We start from the raw sequence: 22,561 nt of genomic DNA, 5'->3' as shown, positions 1-22,561 counted from the left end.
ACCCAGCTTTCTAAAATAATGTGGTTAATCACAGTTCTTTCATGATTTAATAGGATGGGACAATTAATTTTTCATGTAGGGCCAGGTAGGTTTGGACAGCTTTTTTCCCTTAATAAATGAAATCATCATTTAAAAACTGCATTTTGTATTTACGTGCATTATCTTTGTGTAATATTAAAATTAGTTTGATGATCTGAATCTTTTAAGTGTGACAAACATGCAAAAACATTAAAAATCAGGAAGGGGGCCAACACTTTTTCACACCACTGTATGTATATTATATATATATATAATTATTTGCAGAGCTGGGTAATTACTTACAAATTGTAATCCGTTACTGATTCCAAATTGCATGACAAAAATTGTAGTCAGTAACGTAATCCATTACATTACACATTTTAGGTAATATAATCAGATTACTTTTGGATTACTTTTGACCTAACACGTTTATCAAATTGATTTAAACAGGATAATCTTGTACCATAATTATGTCAAAATACAAAGACTGAGAAAATATATTCCTTTCACTGTAATTAACAACATGAAGTGCATTAAACATTATATATTACATCAAGTTTCACAAACTGGGGTTCATAAAGGAACTGCAGGGGATTTATGAGTTTAATGAAAGACAAACATGTAATTCAGTCATAAAAATGTAAAATTAAAATAAATCATTTTAAAATAACAATCAAAATAATTCACTTACTAAAAAAGAAGAAATAGTTTATGTTTACCTGCACGCCATATGACCATTAACCAATGTCAGAGAACCATGAACATGCAAATGTGATACTTAACTATTAAAATATTTATTTTAAAATCTCAGGGGTACTTAAAGGGGTCACTGATTATGATTTCACCTGTTTTTTTAAACTTTAGTTAGTGTGTAATGTTGCTGTTTGAGCATAAACAACATCTGCAGTTATGACGCTCAAAGTTCAATTCAAAGGGAGATATTGTCTTTTACAGAATTGCTGATTGACCCCCCCCCCCCAGATTCAGATGACAAAAAGTTTGAGAATGTCTGCAAATAAGAAATAACGAGAATTTGTGCATTTTAATGAGTTTGAAAGACAAAAGCCTTTCAATAATACATAATAAAAGATGGTTAAATAACCTACTGAGTGATAATTCAAATAAAAATGAATGTGTTCATCAGTAGTTGATGCAATGTTGAAACACTTCTTAAACCTGAAAAGATTTTTTGTAAATCCAATGTTCAAATGCTGTGTAGCACCTGACTAATGACTGATCTCTGTGTGAATCTCCACAAAACTGGAGACTTTCTGAGTGTATAAAAGCAGTAGACTATTTTAGAAAGCAAAATTTAAAAGATAAAAAAGAGGAATTAGAGAGAATCAATAAATAATGAATAATTTATTGCTATTGTGTGAATAATATGTAATCATGTAATCAATAAAAAAAGTAACTATAGTCTGATTTTGAGTATTTTAAAATGTAATTTACTCTAATTACAAGTAGCTACTTAATTTTTGAAATCTGATTACGTAATCCAGATTACATTTAATCAATTACTACCCAGCTCTGTATATTTGACAGGAATATTCCTTTGGTGACATTTATATGGATGTTGTTTAAATTTACGTCGCTAGATGGCGCAAGGCTTTATTTTATTGTACAAGTTTGCATGAGTTCATGGTTGGGTTACATAATGCCATCATGGGAATTCTTTCGATAATGACATTAGTGACATGCTGAAATTAGATGGGAGTCACATGCAGTCATAAAAGATCTCTATATTAGTTTGTCGTGGGGAAAAAAAACAACTATAGTTTCACAAATGCAGTCCTTCGCAGTCTGTTGCTTTCCTATTTAATGTCATTCGCCTCATCATTTTGACATTTTAATGATGCCCTCACAGAGATAACATTTCAACGTTTGACATTTAGATGAAAATGCAAAAGTCTTCCAAACCTTGTTAATTATATTACAAACACATTTTCACAGTTTCTCCGTAAAACGCCGAACGGGTTCTCGGACACGCCATATGATGTGCGTAAATATGTAAATGTTTTAGTTTTTCCTCCTATACAGTACTAAGCAGCACACGTTCCCTCTGATTGGTAGTCCCGAGGGCAAAGTGGGAGGATTTGGTGACCCACGGGATGACGTCAGAGATTTCGCCACATTTCATTGGCTACTCACGACGCCCATCAAACTCCGAGGCCAAAGCCCAGTTGCTTGCTGTCTGAAGCGGCAGCGAGCGGAGTGGGGAGTGAGGCTTCCGTCTCTGGGCTGCGGAAACTACCCTGCGAAAGCCAGCGAGAGTGGCAGTGATTGAGGAAAGGAGGACCGCTTTACTCGGAGTCTCGGCTCGGTTAGATATCCATTACATAGCATCTTCCCCTGATTGAAGGAAAAGGCCTGCGGAGATGGGCGACAAGGCGGGGACCAGGTAAGAAGCAGTTTTCAGCGCAGGTTCAATTCAGGCTCTGACTTCTTCTTTTGAAGTCACGATATCCTAATCTCGCAGCCCACCTTATGAACAACAATCCCACCGAACCTCGGAGGCTGGAGGCACGGCGTGGGAAACCTACTAGTTTATCTGAGTGAGGTACACGTTTAATCTGTAGCCTACTAACAAGTTACAGGATATGCATCGGCACTCGAAGCAAACGCTCTTAAAAACATGATCACGCTGGACATCTTATGTACTTCACCCAGGGTGGGGTGACTGACCAGCACGCTACACCATAAACCTCCAGCCCTGCTCTGGTCTTGTACAGCCTTGCAATTGAAATCTCTTCGGAGTATGCGTAGGAGTGCGGCATTTAGTTTCTTTAACGGCTCGTCTTATCAACTGCGATCTGATGTTATCTTGTTGTTTGAGGACCCAAGTTGTGATTGATATATATATTTGCATCGCTCTCTACGGCTGGTCATATTTATTCGCTTCAGTAACAAGCCCTTACTACGACAGGTTATTTTAATACTGCATGACTGAAACTGAGCAGACAGTGTATTATTTTCCGCCCCGCTGCCAGAAACCGAAAAGTCTGTCTGTCGCACCCAGTGCGAGAAATTCCTGCTCATCACTGCACGCTCACTTCCTCAACTTTCAGAAAAGGCCTCGACGTTTCCTGTTGCAGAAAAGCGGTGGGGTTTGATGTGCCTAAAATCTCATTTTAACACCTCTCTGTGCCTGTCTGACTGTGCAGATTAGGCCCTATAGGCGCAGTGTAGATAGATAGTCGAGTCGTGGGCGACCATGTACGTGCGCTGAGTTTGATGAGTAACCCAGCAATTCTCTCAGTTGTGCCTTCAGTTCTGCTTACATGTCACGGCTCACACCATCATGAGAGGAAACCCATGGGCTTTCTGCCTCCTGTCTATTTGGAGGTTACATTTTGGGCTTTAACAGAGGGGTTGCATGTTGGTTTGGCGTATGACACAGTACTTGCACAATACATGCAAGAGGCCCTTTTCATATTCACATGTCATGTTAGTTTTCGTAACCCCCGCAAGCCTGACGACTTTTTTTTCTGAAATTGAATGTTTTTTTTTGTTTGTTTTTTTAACCTTTATATATATATATATATATATATATATATATATATATATATATATATATATATATATATATATATACCTTTATATATGAATTTTTTTAAAAGTTTGCATGTATGATACAAAATGTAAAGGCTTTTATGGAGCTCACAGTCAAGGAGGAAAAACACCTACATTTTTAGAGGCCCAAGCTGAGCAAAAATATGTAATTTAGTGCAGATGTTATATGATCAAAAAGTAAGATGAAATTTTGATAGCTTGTAATGTTTAACCATATAACAGAATACCTGCAAAAATGCATATTAGTATCAGTTGTCACTCTATGTCTTCTAATAATATGTCTTATTAAGATGATATTTAAATGTTTAGTTTTATGATCAAAGCTGTAGTTTTAATTATGGGTGGCAAAGCACATAATGCAATACAATACAATGACGATTGAGATAATGTTTTGTAAATAAACAATTTTTCTTTAAAAAAAATATATGGTTAAGTAAACCCTGTTCATCCTGAAATAGCACTAATACCTTCTGACATTGCTTTATAAAAATCATTAAAGATTCACAGCAAAAAGCATGTGTACCACGACCTGCAAGTGGGCATTTTTAGAAATATACTGAATGGTTTTTTATGTACTAAAAAGTATGAATCAATCAGACGGTGGAAGGCATTGTGTGCAACAGGTTTTTCAGAAAAGTTTTGATGTTTACAAGTTATGGCATTAAAATATTATACAGAAGGCATTATAGGGTTAAAGCGAAAGTTAATGTTCTTACTTTCTACCAAACCTGTATGACTTACTTACTTCAGTGAAACACAAAAGGTCTTGTGTGGAATGAAAGCCTTAGTCACTATTCACTTTCATTGTATGGAGAAAAGATGCACTTGAACGGTTACTGAGGCTGACAGTTCCTAGCATTTTGCCAAACGTCTCCTTTCTGTGTTCCACAGATGAAAGTAGGTCATAGGGGAACGACATGAGGGTGAGGAAATGATGAAAAAAATATCAATTTTTGGGAGAGATATCCCTTTAACCTTCATATTTCTCTACTCAAGGCTTTGTTTTTCCACTGAAATGCAAACTTTTGATTTGAAAAGAACTCGAAGGAGAGCAGTGATTGTTACATGGTTATTGTATTGTAATTAGATTAAATAGCATGGCTTTTGTGTGTGGGGAACAGTTGTTCATCGGCCCACTACAGAGCAAGCCATGCACAGCAAACTTAGCTCATATTGATTGACACACATTCATAGCGCTGCAAAGCTGTGAAAGAGGCGTTTTATGTAGGTGTCATCGGCGCTTCTGTGCATTCAAATTAGCCTTGGGTAAATTAAAGCTTGCCATCGCTCCATAATTTTTTTTATTTATCATACTTGCTATTTATTAACAAATTTTGCCACCAAAGACCTCAACAGTACACCCCTGCCTGTTGCTGTTTTTGCTAGGCAAATTCTGATTCATCCCCTCTTGTGGTTCACTCAGTGGAGTGGTTGAGGGGGTGTTGGTAGATCTTACAGGCTTAGTGGTGTGTGGTGGTCTTATGAAATGAAAAGGCCAAATCCCCTCTGTGTGCGTGTTGATGCTTTTTGAATCCAGTATAAATTCATGTTCTAGTTCTGTTTGATGTTTACACATTTTCCGAGTTAATTTTTTATATTCTTGTATTATTAACATCAAGTTAAAATCAAGTCACATCAAAGTTTATTTTTAAGCATTCTGCATTGCTTCAAAAACTGTTACAGTGTTGTAACAATGTTTTGCATAACTTTAATTTATTACCATGAACTGTTATTAGGCCATTATAATTATTAATAGTTACCTTCCTTTCGACTCATTAGTCATCAAATCCTCTGTACACGCAATAAATATATCAATGTGGCAGGCACAGCGGTGCAGCTTTCATTTACTCACTAAAAACAGTTATTTTATTTCGATTCATGAACAGAAGTGATGTCCAAGTTACTTTGTAATTAGTTAGTCATTTTCACCAGTTTGACCTATACAAATGATTTGCAGACTGTTTGCGAACATGAGAGACGGGCATCAGTGCATTGACAAGATAATGAACCAGTCACTATGAAGTAGGCATTGCCATCTCTCACATGACTTCTCATTAAAAACACAGTGAGTTTAAGGGAGGCAGACAAGAGTAAATAACAGAAATGTATTAAAAGAAGCAACGTTTAGGAAGAAAGAATGGCCGAATAGGAAAATATAAAAAGCTTTAGAGACAGTAAGGTGGAGTGATTTAAGAGTGAAAGCAGGAGGACTGTGCTTGCCTAATTTCCAGCTTGTGCAGCTGTTTTATACCTAAGTGTATGTTTACGATTGCTCTTCAGTCCAGTACCAATTCACAAGAGATGTGAGTGCAAAGAGTCATGAGTTATTCAAGGGAACTTGTCATGCATTGGGAGTGACTCCTCAGGTCACTCCGAGTTTGGTAATCACAGGGAATCACTGTGGTAAGACCAAAACAGGAAAAGTGGTTGGAAACGTTGTTTAAATGCTGAGCAAAATGTCATGTAGCTCCATACCAGTGTTTTTGTATTTGCTCCATGCTTGCGCAATATCCTGCCGCTGAGTTGAACATTGATTGGGGATTTACTAGAGGCTGGTTAGTATATATTCCCCATACTCCAGCTTGTGACATCTGCATGCTCAAACCTGTACTCCCCTCATGCTGTCCTCATTTTGTAGTGGGATTGATTGGTGTGGTCCATTAAATCACATCTGCATCAGTACATGAGCGAGATGAATAGTTTTGAGTGTGTTTTCACCTCTTCTCGTGTTGTAATTTTCCCCTCATGCCATCATCTTATCATCTTGCCTTGTTAATCTCACCTTTTCGCCTTTTTGCTCTCTCTTTCATCAGTGATTGAATGTTTCAGGTCCTCTAGTTTCACAAGGAGTCAGTTTTAATGCATCGAAACTGAATATTTCATTTGTGCAATTACAGCAATAGATAGTTCAGCAAAAAAAAAAAAGGCAGTAATTCCAAACCTGTATGACTTTCGTTCTTCTGTGAAACGAAAAAGAAGATATTTTGAATGTTTTTGCCTATTCAATAATCCAGAACGATCTGCACTGACCTTCATTGTTTGGACAAAAAACACTTTTCAGATTCATTTTGTGTTCTGCAGAAGAAAGGAGGTCATACAGGTTTGGAACGACATGAGGGCAAGTAAATAATGTTAGATAATTCATTTTTAGGTGAACTATCCCTCGAGTCTCATTGACCTAGATGGAAAGGGTGTTATCGATAATGGCACACAACATGGTCACAGCGTTGCTGTTGCCACCCAGGTTCGATGTACACGTGTGTATTTATCTCTCACACACACATACACACTTCTAATTCATCAGCTGATGGCTCCATTATCTCATTTTAAGCTGAAAGGGCAATTCACTGGAGACTATTTAGACACCCGTCTGCACTGATGGATTAAGTCTCTACATTTAACAGGCGCCCGGTTCCTCTAACATAGTCTAGTTTGTAGACTGAGTTAACCTCTCTCATGGGATTGTGTCCCAGATGAATGATGTTCCGCTCCACTGGTTTCGTTTTCATAGATGTTGTGGGTTTTTGTGTGCTGAATAAGGCCCCACTTGCAAAAACTAAAGCTGATGCTACATTTTAACATTTTATGATGAAAATGAGTGGCACTTGCATGCCTGAAACTCACCAACTTGATGCTAGGTTGTTTTGGGTGGTTTCCATGAAGCTTTTAGTCAAAAAGCTGTGAATATTTTGTTCTCTAGATACAGTGCACATACCTCATTCAATGTAAATCGTATACGCTTATCGTAAGCATATAGTGGAACGCGAAGCCTTTCAAACTCTTAGTTTGCTAAAACTTAGGTGGTTCACACATGCACACTAAAAAGTTTCCGGTGTCTGTTCCGATGCCAGTTCTGAACTCGCTTATATAAAACTTACTCGTATATAGTAATATACTTTTACTTAAGAAGCTGCACGGTTTTATGCTGTCATCCATGTGGTTTCCAAAGATTAGGGGTTTGAACGAGGTATAAGCAGTACTAATATTGTTTCTCGTCTTAGCAAGCACATATAATTATATAAACAGTCTGACTTTCTCTAAGAATAACTAAGTTGCAGTTATTGTCAGGAGTATTGTCCTGTGCATATAAGATGTTGTGAATCACTTTACACTGTCCCCTAGGCTCCTATTGCGGAAAGCGGGAATTCAGAAGAATTGACCAGTTTGAGTTCCCAATGGGAAGTGGTCTAGAAAAATAACATTTACACACGCAGCACCTCAGCAATGGAAAAATAATAAAATGGAGAAGCGTTCTCAGCTGAGTTCCTTTTTTCCATTTATATTGCTGTTTTAATTAGAAAATTGCTTGTACTTGACCTCTATATCTTTTTTCCAAATAACTTTTACTTTGCTCTAGATGTGGGCTGTTGAAAGTAAGAGGGAAGAGCTCTCTAAAATAGGCTGTAATTACGGGCACTAGTGCACACTTGCTCTGTGACGTCACGTGGTGTCTGAGTGGTTAGCCTAGTGTCCTGTAAATTGTCCGCGTGTGTAAACGGCTGACAGGTGATTATAACCAGACATCCTTGGCGCTTCCCTTGGCTCCATTCTAAGACAACAGTGAGATTGATTAAGTCTCTCTCTCACACGTTTACTATCTCCATCCATTACTGTGTCTATTTTTCTCCTGCTGGATCCTCTCCCATGGTTTGATCTTTTTGCATTTCAGACATTTGCATGATTACTTACTTTGTTTAAATTTCTTGTTTTTACTGCACACATGCCTCCAAATGTGAGTATCTACTAGTTTGTCATGTGGGAGGATTTGTTTACTGTATGATTGATGAGTTTATTAGAGCTTGATGTTAAGCATTTCCTGGTTCTTGTCTTCAGGACAATTAAATGATTATTCTCATTTGTTTTAATGTCCCAAAACTTTTTATCAATACAGCCTCAATGCAGTAAAGTTATCAAAATCGGATCGTCAATCATCAGGAATATGAAGTCAACTATATAGGCAATTGGATAGCATTACTTTTACTGCCATATGGAAAACCAGGGATGTTTTTTTTAGACCAAATTAATGTTCATTTGTGATTGCTGTAAAATATTAAACTAAAATATTTTAAACTATTATAACTACCAGAAAAGTTATTTCAACTTTCCACTCGTATCGCTCTGAAATGTTCCAAATCTCTGAATGCAGTAGTAATAATAATAATATAGATGATGATGATAATAATGAAATAATATTCATTATTGTTAATAATAAAACAATGATAAAATTGTTGCTGTTGTTGTTAATAATAATAATAATAAAAAATTATGCAAAACTCGATTTCTGTCATAATTTCATCACTTTCATGCAGCATTGAAAGGTTATTGAGCCCTCAAACTATTTTCAATTCATTTTATTTGCCTGAAGGAAGACTTTGGAGAAGTGCTGTCATCCTGTGTTACTTTAACTTTGTATTTACAGGCTTACAGCTTCACTAATTTGAATATAATCAGTCTGGAGAACGGTGTACAAGCAGAAAGAACTAGAATGCAGTCTACAAGCAAATGGTATTTGAGATTTCGTGATTGTCCTGAACAAATGTCAAAGTTGAGTCCCGAGTTCATATTTGTGTTTGTATATGTAAACCATCCGTACAGCCCAACCCAATGCTGTGATGAGCCATGTCCGCTCTTCTAACACTAAAAAAAAACAAAAAAACTTATTTGTCTAGATCCAGAAATTTCATCCACGCTCCATGTTAATTGCTGGGCATGTTTTGACTTAGGCTCAAGATCTCTTTGAAACGCTCTTTAGAGGGTATCTACAAACCACATCTAGTATAACTAGGGCTGAAACGATTCCTCGAGTAACTCGAAAACAAAAAAATCATTGAGGCAAATTATGTGCTTCGAAGAATCGTTTAGTTCATTTACTAGGGATGCACTGAATTTTCGGCCGTCGCTATGCTCCCCGCTCTGCTCTGCTCACATGCGCTGATAATAATAGCTTTGCCAGGGTTTTTATAGTTTTATACGTTTACTTGATATTTCTTTACACAGAATCATCATTTCTATTCACTTCCCACTGATTTACGCGATCTGATGAGCATTAACTCATATTACGCGATCATATCTCTCTCTGTTTGAATGAATGGCAGAGACGCGCGTTTTCCTTTACCTCACACACACACTGAAGCGCGCTTGACGCTCGCGGTGATTTCAGCGTCTGCCGTCTCAATGAGGACATAAACACACAAACATCTCCAGAACCGCTCTGAGAGTCACTTCATGAGCGTTTCATTTGAGCAAAACTAGCGTCATACACACAGGAATTTAAAGGTATTTACCTGCAACCTGTCAAAATAAAAGTCTGGTTTAATTTGAAGACATTGCAGCAGAAATATATTACTATTGTTCAGCAGAATGTACATACTACTACTACTGCTACTACTAAAGTTATGAAAACTTTACTTTTTAAGGAATGATCATACAACATTTCTTCCATGTTTTAATTTTAATAGTAAATCCCCTTTGTTTGCCAAAAAGTTTAATTTTCAGTAATTTAAAGATAAATAAAATTAATGTTTTATACCTTCATTTGATAACCAGATATACAACACACAATTTCTGAGGAAAAATAAAACATTTCATAAGGCGATTTTAAGAATAAGTAACAATAAAACATTAGGTGAGAGAAAATAAAACGTAATTTTATAATTGTCATTTTCTTTAATCATAGCTATAATTATAATAACACCTAAAATGTTGCGTGTAAAAGGTTTGTTTCAGCCACTTGAAGGTTGGGTACATTGTGTGCACATGATCAGGATGGTACCACCTCCGCCGCATTTTGAGAAAGGAAAAACCCTGTTTGCAGGACTATACATTATTTGGATAATTAGTCAAAACAACAACAGTTATGTCTGAATCTGTTGCATAGAACTGAATAAAAATAATAAATTGATATTTAATATTAATATATTTTCTTTCCAATTTTCTTTCAATAAAAGTGTGGTTATTTTATTGGCTTTTGTTTTTTAAATTCCGTGTCATTAGAATTGAGTTAAATTTAGAAAGTCTTACAAAACTACTTTATATTATAGAATAAAATAAATAATTATTACAAAGCAGTTTCGGTTTTCGGTTTCGGCCCAGAATTTTCATTTCGGTGCATCCCTACCATTTACTGTAACTTCATACAGAGCATTGTGTTTGTAACCACATGCTCCTTTAAAGGATTACACACACACCAGTATGCAGAGAGACATTTAAGAGGGTTTATTCTGCAAATAACTTTTAAATTCATGTTGCTGAAAAATGTGTTAAGCATTAGCTTCCTGCCCACTAATTTTTGCATCTTACAAAAGCCACAAAGCCTTCTAAGAAGACAGTAAAGGCTCATGTCACGCCTGAGCTGTAGTTTGGCTGAAACTTGAAAGTTAAATTGCACAATGTTTAGGTTTTATTATTATTTTTTTATTACTATTATTTTGATTTATGTCTTAGTTTTAGGTTGTACTATGTTTACCTTTTTTTTAAAAGTAATTTGAAATAGATTTTTATATATTTGTAGTTGCATTTTGAATGTAATATATGCAGTTTGCAAATGTAATATATGCAAATGTAAATTTTTCTAAAAAGGAAACAAATTACTCGTTCATTTTAAGAGACCTGTCTTATTTTCTCTTGCATATTTAGTATTGCTCTTTAATAAATAAAAAGTTCTTCTTTTCCGATTAATCGATAGAATGTTCGGTAGAATACTCGATTACTAAAATATTCGATAGCTACAGCCCAATGTATAACACTTTCCTGTTACAGCACATTGCACAATATTTCACCACTGATTAATTTGATTTGATTTGATTTCTGTTTCTTCTACTTTGCTGAATCCTGTTTAGGTCATTATAATGTTTGTAGTCAGTGTAGTTACTCAGACAGCAGATGGGGTGCACTTATAACAGGCTATGTATTGCACAAAAAATCCCACTGAATATTGCAGTCTAATAATTAGAGTTTATATTAAACAAACAGCATCAAGGGTCAGATTGTGATGTTTTGTCTAAGTCCTGATTTTGTTTGTATGTGTGATTATGATTGAGTTGAACAATTGTAGTAGTAGAAGTGCTCCTCACATGGGCCCGGGATGAAATTGTGGGGTCAGAAGGCTTGGGACAACATTTCCTGACAACAGCGTGGGCTTACACTGGCTTCTGGAATATATTTCCATAAACAAGGGCGTGAAATGTTTTTCATACATATTTGTCTGCAAGTTTTGCTGTTTTCCTTGTCCTCTCTTGAGCTAGAAAAACATGCAAACACGCACACAGTGTCAGCAGGCAACAGGAACACACGCAGAGCGCCGTTGACGCAAGCTGCATGTTCAGGAAGGCAGCGAATGCATGACCCATGCCTTTCTCATCTATGCACTCACACTGCTTGCACAGTTCTTTGTGCATGCATCTTTCTCGACACTTTTGCTGAGCTCTGATCATTTTAGATTTTTCCCTGCCTGTACACGTGAGTTATGACAGGACTTTGTGTTGCGGCGATCGAGCTACCCTGAGGTTGTTATTGAGCGTGTTTCTGAGAGGGAGACTTCAGGATGATACTGAAAGGACTTTATTATGTGGAATATGCTTAATTGTATTCTCATAACTCGTGACATTTTTGTTTTCCACTGTTTATAAATCATTGGACAGGCCAGACAGAACTGAGGAAGCTGAGACCCGCCAGACAGCAGCTTGCTGATTCAGTGTCACCTGTTCACAGTGAAGTGCACTAACTAATGCTGTCTACTTCCTGTTTGTTTTTGTTTTTTTGTTCTAGTGGTAGGGGCCGTTTTCAGACTAAAATGTCCAGTGTATTTGTGGAAACGGATATACAGGTTGCAAGTGACACGAGCAAATAAAATCAAGGATATTCAAGTGGTCTAAAAAGTAATTGAAAAGCATTATTGATTTTCTGTTTCATATCATTATGTAGCAACAAATATATATTGCTTGCATTACCCCTTAAATGACCTGTGCTGTTTGGCACAAATATGAAAAGGAAAATAATTCCTTTTCATAGTTCTATAATTCTGTAGATACTTTGTAGATTATTTGTTTATTTATTGATAGTGGATCTTTTTTTTTAATACTTTTCATATATTTGGAAAAGTCACTGTATCACATCAAGAAATATGGCTGGACATTTAATCCACTCTTGGAATGTGCGGCAAGCTCAAAGAACTACTACTCTATGTCTGATATTTTATGTTTGCATCATGGTGACAGGCTGAAAGCTGCTGTTCGTTGTTTTTACTCAATATTTATAGTTAATAATAGTCAACTGGTGTTATACCTTCAGTCATTTTGAATTTGAATTACCTTGAGAATTTTTTTTAAGCATTTTCCTTGTATTATTCCTGAAAATATAATACAGTCATTGCCAAAAATATCGGCACCCTTGGTAAATATGACCAAAAGAAGGATGTGACAATTAATCTGCATTGTTAATCCTTTTGATCTTCCAGCTCTAAATGTTCTCCTATAATGCCTGAAGAGGTTAGAGAACACCTGACAAGAGATCAGAGACCATTCCTTCATCCAGAATCACTCCAGACCCTTTAGATTCCCAGCTCCATGTTGGTGCTTCTTCTCTTCAGTTCACCACTCATTTTCTGCAGGGTTCAGGTCAGAGGACTGGAATGGCCAGCAGAAGCTTGGTTTTGTGCTCAGTGACCCATTTTTGTGTTGTTTTTGAGGTTTGTGTTTGGATTATTGTACGGTCGGAAGATCCAAACATGGCCCATTATAAGATTTCTAACAGAGTCAGTCACTTCTTGATCTTTTTATCTGTTGGTATTTGATAGAATCCATGATGCCATGTGTCTAAACAAGATGTCCAGGACCTCCAGCAGAAATACAGGCCCACAACATCAAAAATATAGCGGTATATTTCATTGTACACATGGGGTACTTTTATCCCTGTGTCCACCAAACCCATCTTGAGTGTTTGCTGCTAAAAAGCTCATTTTTTAGTTTCATCTGACCATAGAAGCCAGTTCCATTTGAAGTTCCAGTCGTGTCTGATAACTGAATATGCTGGAGTTTGTTTTTGGATGAGTTAGGAGAATTTTTCTTGAAACCCTCCCAAACAACATGTGGTGATGTAGGTGCTGTTTGACAAATATTTTTTTTTAAAGGTTTTTTGACCCCGAGACTCAACTATTTTCTGCAATTCTCCAGCTGTGGTCCTTGGAGAGTCTTTAGCCACTCAAACTCTCCTTCTCACCGTGCATTAGGACGATATAGACACACGTCCTCTTCCAGGCAGTTTCGTAACATTTTATGTTGATTGGAAATTCTTAATTATTGCCCTGATGGTGGAAATGGGGATTTTCACTGCTCTAGCTCTTTTCTTAAAGCCACTTCACTAATTTGTGAAGCTCAATTATCTTTTGCTGCACATCAGAAATATATTCTTTGGTTTTTCTCATTGTGATGGATGATTAAGGGAATTTGGGCTTTGTTTTCCCTCCTATTTATATTTTAGTGAAACAGGAAGCCATGGCTGAATAATTTCATGTTCATAATCACCCTGGAGTGCTCAAAATTGTGAATATGAATGGGAATATACTTCAGAGATATTTTACTCATAAGAATTTCTAGGGGTGCCAATAATTGTGTCCAACAGCTATTTGAGAAAAACATTTATTTCATAATGATATTTCCCCCCATTTTAAATTCTTACTATCTAATGAAAGGTTAGATTTTTGTGAATTTATTTAAATAAAATATCAAATAGATTAACAATGCAGATTAATTTTCACAGCCTCCTTTGATCATATTTACCAAGGGTGCCGATATTTTTGGCCATGACTGTATATATAAGACAGTTTTATACAAGATGTAGTTGTAGTTCATGCATCTTTTCTCCAAAGATATTTAACAAGTGATTTGTTTAACATTTACATCGTTAAAAACTTAAAAAAAAAAAAAAAATTCTAACTAGAGGGTTAATAAAGAAAGTTACTTGAATCATTTTGTAGTTACAGTTTCAAGTAGACTACTTAAAAAATCATAAAAATTGAGAACCGGTCAAATTTTCCAAAAATAAAAAAATCAAGATTTACTTTTTTTGACATCACCCAGCCCTAGGTGGATATTATATGAGCAGAACAAAAAAATGATTTGATGCTAGTGATGTAAAGGAAGATTTTAACAGCAGAATGTGCAAGATAAAAGAAGTTCCTGTATGACTCTTTCTTTTTTTCTCACACTGAGTTGCTGCTTGAAAATTTGACACTTTCCGCAAATGTCTTTCTCACAGCGAGGCCTCAGTCTGCAGGACTTGCTGCGCATGTATATATGTCTACGTGCGGCCCATAACTCAAACCCTTGGTGGTTTCTCACACCTACACAATAAGAACAGGAAACGCACAGGCTGAATGAAGGAAGTGTGACCACCACATGATTAGGCAAGGGTTCTGACTCCACTCCTCTCCTCCTTCCTCTCTCGCTCATGCGCTGTCTCTTTCTTCCTTTTGCCGTCAACTCTTTTTCAAACTTCATTTGTCAACACCTTTCTTTCCTAATGGTGTTTTTGCAATTCTCTTCCTTCATATTTCAGATTCCTCTTCACTTTTTGCTGCGCTGTTAGATATTCAGATCTGCCATTCATCGCTATCATATAGTTACTTCATTTAAATGTAAAAAGTCCCAAACTTAAGACTTTTTTTTTAAATTAAAGCTATTTTAGAAAGGTTTAAAAAGTTTGGCCTCAAATTATTCCACTTTTTTTCTGTTTATTGAAATGTTATCCCCATTATTTTATCTATTTGCTTATTTTTTTCTGATGTGACTAGATGTAATATATGACATTTAATTTGATACATGGGTTTATTATTCTCTCATTTCCTGGCTAATTAAACTGTTTATGATAATAGTAGTTATATAGAGTTAGTGTGGAAGAGGGTCGGGTTTCCTCGGGCTTGGGAGAGAGGAAAACGGGATCAGGATGTATGTAATGATTCTGCTGAAGCGCAGAAACCTTTCTTCCTCAGTGATATGGGAATAGAATGGAGTGTGTTTATTAGCTGACATGTTACATTATCAGCTTTTTTTTGCTCTTATATACTTTCCATACCTCTCTTTAAGAGTGAGGCCCTCGGTTTAGGGAGCTCCAGTGTGGATCTTTCCATGTTCACTCTTGGCAAGCTAACTTTGACCTCGCAGATATGAAACTTAATTCTTTATTGTTAAGGATAGTTGACCAGATGAAAATTTCAAGGGCCAATTAGCAGAGTTGTGTTTGTTGGGTACAACTGTAAACCTCATTGTGTGAAAGCGTGCTGACGGAGCGCGTTATCTTTCACAAAGTTTGTGATGTGAGGCGTGAGGGAGAGCCATCTTAGCGTTGTGTGCCACATTGTTGCTTGCTAATTGCTGATGGGCCACCATTTTGTTAAGGTCCTGTCACTGGCACTGCCTTCATATCTTTCTTTTCTAAGGTTTTTCACAGGAGCCTTCCTTTTTCAGACCTTCATTTCTTGTCTGAAGAGTCGACTGAGAATATCAGAGGGGATAAAAGCTAGTGTAAAGTTAAATATCTTGTCAGTCTGTTTCTATTGATTGTTCTCAATTTTTTTTTTCAATTGTGCTCTGTTTTTATTTTTTTTTGTGGTCCCTGTAAAGATATCCTGAGAGAAAACAATCCTTTTTTTTGATGCACTGATATGATTTCCCCACTCACTCATTTTCAGTCACTACTTTAATCTTTTGAGATGCCACAGTTCATCAAACGTGAAACGGATGGTGTAACTTTGGCAATAGAAAAATAGTATTGCTCAACTGCTGAAGTGTGGTGAATGAAACATAACATTGGTCATGGGTTTTATTCAGTATGACTTTTTGCATTTTAATTCAAGTTAGTAACTGGAGGTCAAGACTCATGGCACGACAACAACAATGTAGCATGCTTGTTTTTGTGGGTTACTTTTTTTTTTTTTTTTCTAATTTTGAAAGCAGTCTCTTGTGCTCACCAAGGCTACATTTATTCATTTAAAATGAAAACAATTTCTGTTTTAATCTATTTTAAAATGTAACCGGAGTTTGCACTCCTTTGGACTCTGTGGCGTTTGGGACGCACTGTGACTCTGGTTGCTTGGTGTGCCGCTCCATGAGGGACTATTGGTTGCTGCATTTTACTCTATATATTTCTCACTCTGGACTATGCATTTTCTGATACCATTATTATTAGTAGTAGTATTTATTCCGGTGATGGCAAAGCTTAATTTTCAGCAGCCATTACTCCAGTCTTCAGTGTCACATGATTCCTCAGAAATGATTTCATCTTGCTGATTTGGTGCTGAAGTTCAAAAGGATAGCATTTATTTGTAATGTTATAAATGTCTTTGCTGTCACTTCTGACCAAATTGAATACATCCTTGCTGAATAAAAGCAAAAAATCTAACTGACCTCAAACTTTTGAATGGTATTAGGCAGTGGCCAGTTTTAGTGTATGCTGTGCAGTCTGAAGTATGTACTCCAGCAGTGTTTCTCAGACTCAGCTGCCAAATTTGAAAAGACCTTCACTTAGTGTCAGTACATTTGAGGACACACCAGACCTGAAAATGAGTAATAATACAAATTATAATCAAGTACAGTACAATTATGCACATTAATGTCATAAATGATGAAATTAATGTCAAGCATTTGCCTTTTTATAGTCTTTCCTAAACACTGTATTTTCACTTATCACAGTGGTACTGACAAGTGCAGGTTTCTCGCCCCCTCCTTTTATTTTCGGGATAAATGGATCCTCAACTACATATCCTGTTTACTTCACTACATTCAGATTCCTAGAATTTCAGAGGAAATATGGAAGCACTTTTGCAATATTATTTTTATATTACATGCATGGAATTTAGAGGTTACTTGTTTGCTACATGGCTCTAAGGCAATGTTTGCATATTTTTAATGTTTTATCAGTAGTTACACATTGACTGTTGCTGCGCTTACAAATTATTTTTAGTCAGTTAACCAAACAGATCTTCTGGCACACTTCAGTAATATATTTACTCCAGTTTATGTTCACTATTTAAAATGTGACATCTTTAAATTAATGTGCCAAAGAATGATAATTATTAGACAATCAAAGAAACATTGTATATTTTGCCCGTCAGTTTTCCAATGTTATCATTTATATAATTGTTCTGTTTCCTGCAGCTTCATTTGTGAGGGGTTCCTGGTTGATAAGAATGATGTTTCAACTGGATGCTTGTTGTTTTGCATTTATAATAAGAAGATAAATTATGCCGTTTAGACTGTCAGGAAAAGAAGAAGGTTCGTATAAACTTGTGTATTTGCAAATGAGATTATTCTGTATTCTGTGAGTTGCTTGATTGAAAGATGGATCGTACAACCAAGAGATGTAGTTCTGTAGGCCGTTATATATGTGTTTGCATATAGCAGTCTGTTCCGCAGTTATCTGACATTGAAAGGCAGTATATTATGAGCCATTTATAGTTTAATGGCGGCCTGTAACTAATCACTTATTTATTAATAGCTTAGGCTATTCTCTATCACTGGCCTTGTACTTGCACCAGTGCCGATCGTTACTCAGTCAATTGCTGATTCCATCAGAAAATGCTAAAGCTGTCGTCTCTCTTTCTTTCTCACCCTGTATCTTCATTCCATTCTTCAGTTTGTTTGTTTTTTTTGTTTTTTTTTCTTCATGTCCAGATGCTTCACATAGAGTAACTCTGTAGACGTTGGCTTTTTGGCTCCATGTAATGCACAAGCACTACCGCACACGCAGTCGGTGACGCATGAGCCGTTTCTGATCCCGAAAGCTGAAGTAGATCTTCTTCAGTCAGCAATTACCAGTGTGCTGTGCTGTGCTGTCAGCTTCTCTGGCACCCTGATTTCTCACTTTAGCGCTTGTATGGCCTGATGGAGCTTCCATAATAACTTTGAGTAGCACCCAGGAGACAAAATCTTCAGAAACCGTATTTACACCCGTAAGCTGATTTAGCCTAGCCATAAAGTGGATTATGAAAGCACATAAACAGACTAAAAACAGGAACAGCAAACACGATCGTGCAATTTAGCACTTCCTAGTTTTGTCTCATTGCTTTTTCAATGTATTTTTCATGAATATGCTGAGCACAATTTATACAGTGTTCATGACCCCATACTTTGAAACAGTGTTGTTTTTGAGACCTGGACATTCCTGTCGAATTAGACTGTGTGGTCGTGACCCATATTAAAATACCAGTCTGATCTAAATGTCCTGACGTACCTCATATGAGTTAATCGCATATGTTTGTGTTAGTGTTTATTGGTGAGTGCGTCTCTAGCTCGTTGGAAAAAAACGCACAATCCTTGACAATGACGCACGCTGTAATCTGCTGAAACAATAGGCAGAATTCAGCGGGTGATTTGGTATTAAGTCTTGGGTTTAGCCTCTGGCCGTGCAGAAAATTGACAGCCAGAAATGTGGGAAATACACACGGATCTCAGATCTTGCCTTTGCATAGCAAAATGCTGTAAACTTATCCATAATTTTGTTCGTAAACAGCAACCAGCCCTGCAGTGTTTATAGCCTGTGGTATCCTGATTACACTGGACACTTCATTATTTACTAGCTTACAATTGCAGCATTAGTCACCAAAGCAGACGCCGTTATGTAAGGTGACGGTTCATATTTTTTTAAATTACATTTTTAGTTAAAATACTTTATCCTATTCCAGCTTAATATTGAGATGTAAACTATTATAGAGGACTTAGATTGCAACTTAAAAATAACATAAATCAATTATCAGTTCATTCAAAGTTGAAAATGTAAATTACTTTTCAATTTGACAAACAAATACATATTTCAAACGGTTCTTTTAACCAATGTTGTCAATGTTTTTAATACTTCATGTTCATGTTGAGTACATTATGTTATGGGAAACCGTGTTTCACACAGTGTGCTCTGCTACGTACTGCGTTTTTTTTTTTTTTCAAATGTAGAAATAATCCAAATATTCTATGCATACAGAAAATTAAAATACTCTTTGCAGTATGTATATTAAATACAGTCACACTTTATTGCAAGGTCCAATTCTCACTATTAACAAAAAATCAACTATGAATTTTCCCTCAAACTCCTAATTTGCTGCTTATTAATTGTTAACGTAATTAAGTTTAGGTATTGGGTAGTATTAGGGATGTAGAATATGGTCATGCAGAATGTGCTTTATAAGCACTAATAAACAGCCAATATGTTAATAATAGACATGCTAATAAGCAACTAGTTAATAGTGAGAATTGGTCCCTATACTAAAGTGTTATGTTAAATACCGTGGAACTAATACTCAGTGTTGGGAAGTAACTAGTTACATGTAACAGAATTACGTAATTTAATTACAAAATAAAAGTAATTGTAATCAGTTACAGTTACTGAGAAAAAATGTGTAATTAAATTTCAGTTACTTATGTAAATGTTAAGAATTACAAATGGGGTTTCATCTGAATTTTTTCACACACACTCCCACATACAGATTTCATTGATTTCTTTTATAAATTGCAGTGTATAACAACACACTTTTTATCTTGTCAAAAACAGCTCTGTTCACAGCGACTCATTTCGGTGCATAGCTCTTTACATGCTAATGAGCTCTGCTCAGCCCGCCCCTCTCTTCTGTGGAAGAGCAAAGGCGATTCGCAAATAATCATAAAAAATATAAAGTGAGACGTACTTCTTCTGGAGGTGCAGCTGGATCATGAACAATGGGTACTGATCCATCCTTGAGTTTTAACTTTTTAACAAAACCTGCCTTGAATTGTCCCTCGTTCAGAAAGCGGTATGGAGTAAAATGATTTTTGCAGACATAAATTAATTTAGGTGTTTTCGGTGGCGCATTACCATCAAAAACTAATCCTCTCCGTCCTCAGTGGCTTTGATGTCGGGGAAAAAATTTTGACTCCTATTTTCTTCTACATCTAACAACAAAAAACCTGCATCACTTACAAGACATTTTTGTCGATACAGCTGCTCGAGTGCTGAGAAAATGACGGACTTTGTACAACTGGCTGAGTGCAGAAATATGCTAATATGGGACAGTACGTCAGCGGTGGGAGGGTAAATTTTGAAAATCAAAATGGCCTGATAATTGAGACTGTTTAGGTTTTTGGGGGATTAAAAAAATTTGCGAATGGATTTTTATAATTGTAGGGTGGTTGTGTCCACACACTGCTAAAACATATTTATATGCAAATGAAGATATTTTGCATCCAATATCTCCAAAATTAAAATATTATAATCTTAATTCAAGTGATGAAGGATTTCTAAAGTCTGAAAGTAATCAGTGTTGAGTACAACTGTAAGGTTAACCCGGCCTAGTTTACATGTTTGAAAATGATTAACAGTTGAAAACATCAGAAATTTTAAAAAGTAATCAAATGTAATCAGTTACATTACTTTAATAAAGTAATTAATTGAAAAGTTACACTACTTATTACATTTTAAATAGGGTAACTTGTAATCTGTAACCTATTACATTTCCAAAGTAACCTTCCCAACACTGCTAATACTAAATAAATAAATAAACTGAATCACACCATGCAGTTAGCATATTGCTACAGGTTAAAAAATATGAAGTAATTATGCTTGATGTAATTCTGTACCTGCTTGTGTACTTTTACAAGTGAACACCAGAGGTTAGAGGGTTTAATGTGACCATAATTGAAGAGTTGTACTTGGTTTTTATATTGATGCACTTTCAAGCATATACACGGCCACTTGTTTGTGTGTGTGTGTGTGTGTGTGTGTGTGTGTGTGTGTGTGTGTGTGTGTGTGTGTGTGTGTGTGTGTGTTTTAAGCTTTTAAAAATAATGTCTGGCGTTTACAGTGCTCTCTCCATCACCCTCACTCTCGGCATGTCTCTCTTCCTCTATCTGCCTTGATAAATGTGCCTTTATTTAGCCCCTCTTTACCCTTCCCAAATTAAATTGAGACCCTGATTGATTTTCCCATCTCTCTCTCTGCTCACAGTCCTTGGCACTAATGAAGGTGCCTGGTCGAGTTTGTCTCCTCTGTGTGTGTGTGTGTGCGTGTGTGTGTGTCCTTACGCTGTAACAGGCTCCATTGTTAAATCTGTAGGGACTTGGGTCCTTTTTTGGAATGATGTCATCAGTATGATACCGTCAGCGTCAGTCTTGGCCTCTGATTGGCTGAGGTTGAATTGGAGGGATTTGAGGAGAGAAATGAAAAGGTAACAAAAGAGTAAGCAAAGATCTTCACTTTGTGTGTTGTACGGATTTAAAAAAAAAAAATGTATTATGGATTTTATGAAAGCGTTTTTTTTTCTCGTCCAAAAATAGTTTTGTAAATATAAATAATCAAGAAACTTCAAACAACACCCTTTATTGTATCATTAGGTCAGTTCCAAGGGTACGTCTTTTGCATTTTACATTTGAATGAGGGTACAGGAACTATTCACTGCCTCTGTGTGAGAGTAAGTATATTTGTGTACAATCACTAATATTTGCATTCCTGCAGAGCAGAGATATGTAGTCTTGTGTATATTTGTGTATGTTTCCTTGCTGTGTTTGTAAATGGCTGCCAGTAACTAGGATACGACTGGCAAAATCATTCTTCTGGATTTCAGAAAAATAAAGTTTAAACTTGTTTGCGATGTGATCCGTGTGTATTTTAACACCATAAATCTGCTTGAAGGTAAATATTCAGTCTGACACTTGGCATATGGCAACCATGAAACGCTGAGATAAATGTTTTCCTTTCAGAATTGTATTGCAGCAACTGAACATGCTTTCAAAATGCCTACAAGCAGTTGTTACTACTGTAAAACCACATTACATTTTTCTTAAATGGATTTCAAAATTTTTACCAGATTTCATTTTTTTTGGTGGCTTTTTGACAGTCTTGTGAAATAAGTCTCACCAAGGCTGTATTTATTTGATCAAAATTACAGTAAAATATTAATATGGCAAAAAATATAATTGGAATTTAAAATGTTAATTTGTTTCTATTTTAATAT

At 36.1% G+C, this 22,561-nt stretch overlaps 1 protein-coding gene across 1 annotated transcript in view; it reads left to right on the top strand.

Annotated features, from left to right (window-relative positions):
• The first annotated feature begins 2,190 nt into the window (after positions 1-2,190).
• Positions 2,191-22,561, top strand: part of arrb2b (arrestin, beta 2b) — a 43,974-nt gene continuing 23,603 nt past the window's right edge. Inside the window, exon 1 of the mRNA XM_058780357.1 lies at positions 2,191-2,419. Within this exon, the coding sequence (XP_058636340.1) occupies positions 2,397-2,419 (23 nt within the window). The 5' untranslated portion in view covers positions 2,191-2,396. The remainder of the gene's footprint in view (positions 2,420-22,561) is intronic.

This window comes from Onychostoma macrolepis, chromosome 07 (assembly GCF_012432095.1).
Source record: "Onychostoma macrolepis isolate SWU-2019 chromosome 07, ASM1243209v1, whole genome shotgun sequence".
NCBI classification, from domain to species: Eukaryota; Metazoa; Chordata; class Actinopteri; order Cypriniformes; family Cyprinidae; genus Onychostoma; species Onychostoma macrolepis.
The sequence above is the reverse complement of the archived record's forward strand: the minus strand, read 5'-3'. Positions and strand labels throughout refer to the sequence as shown.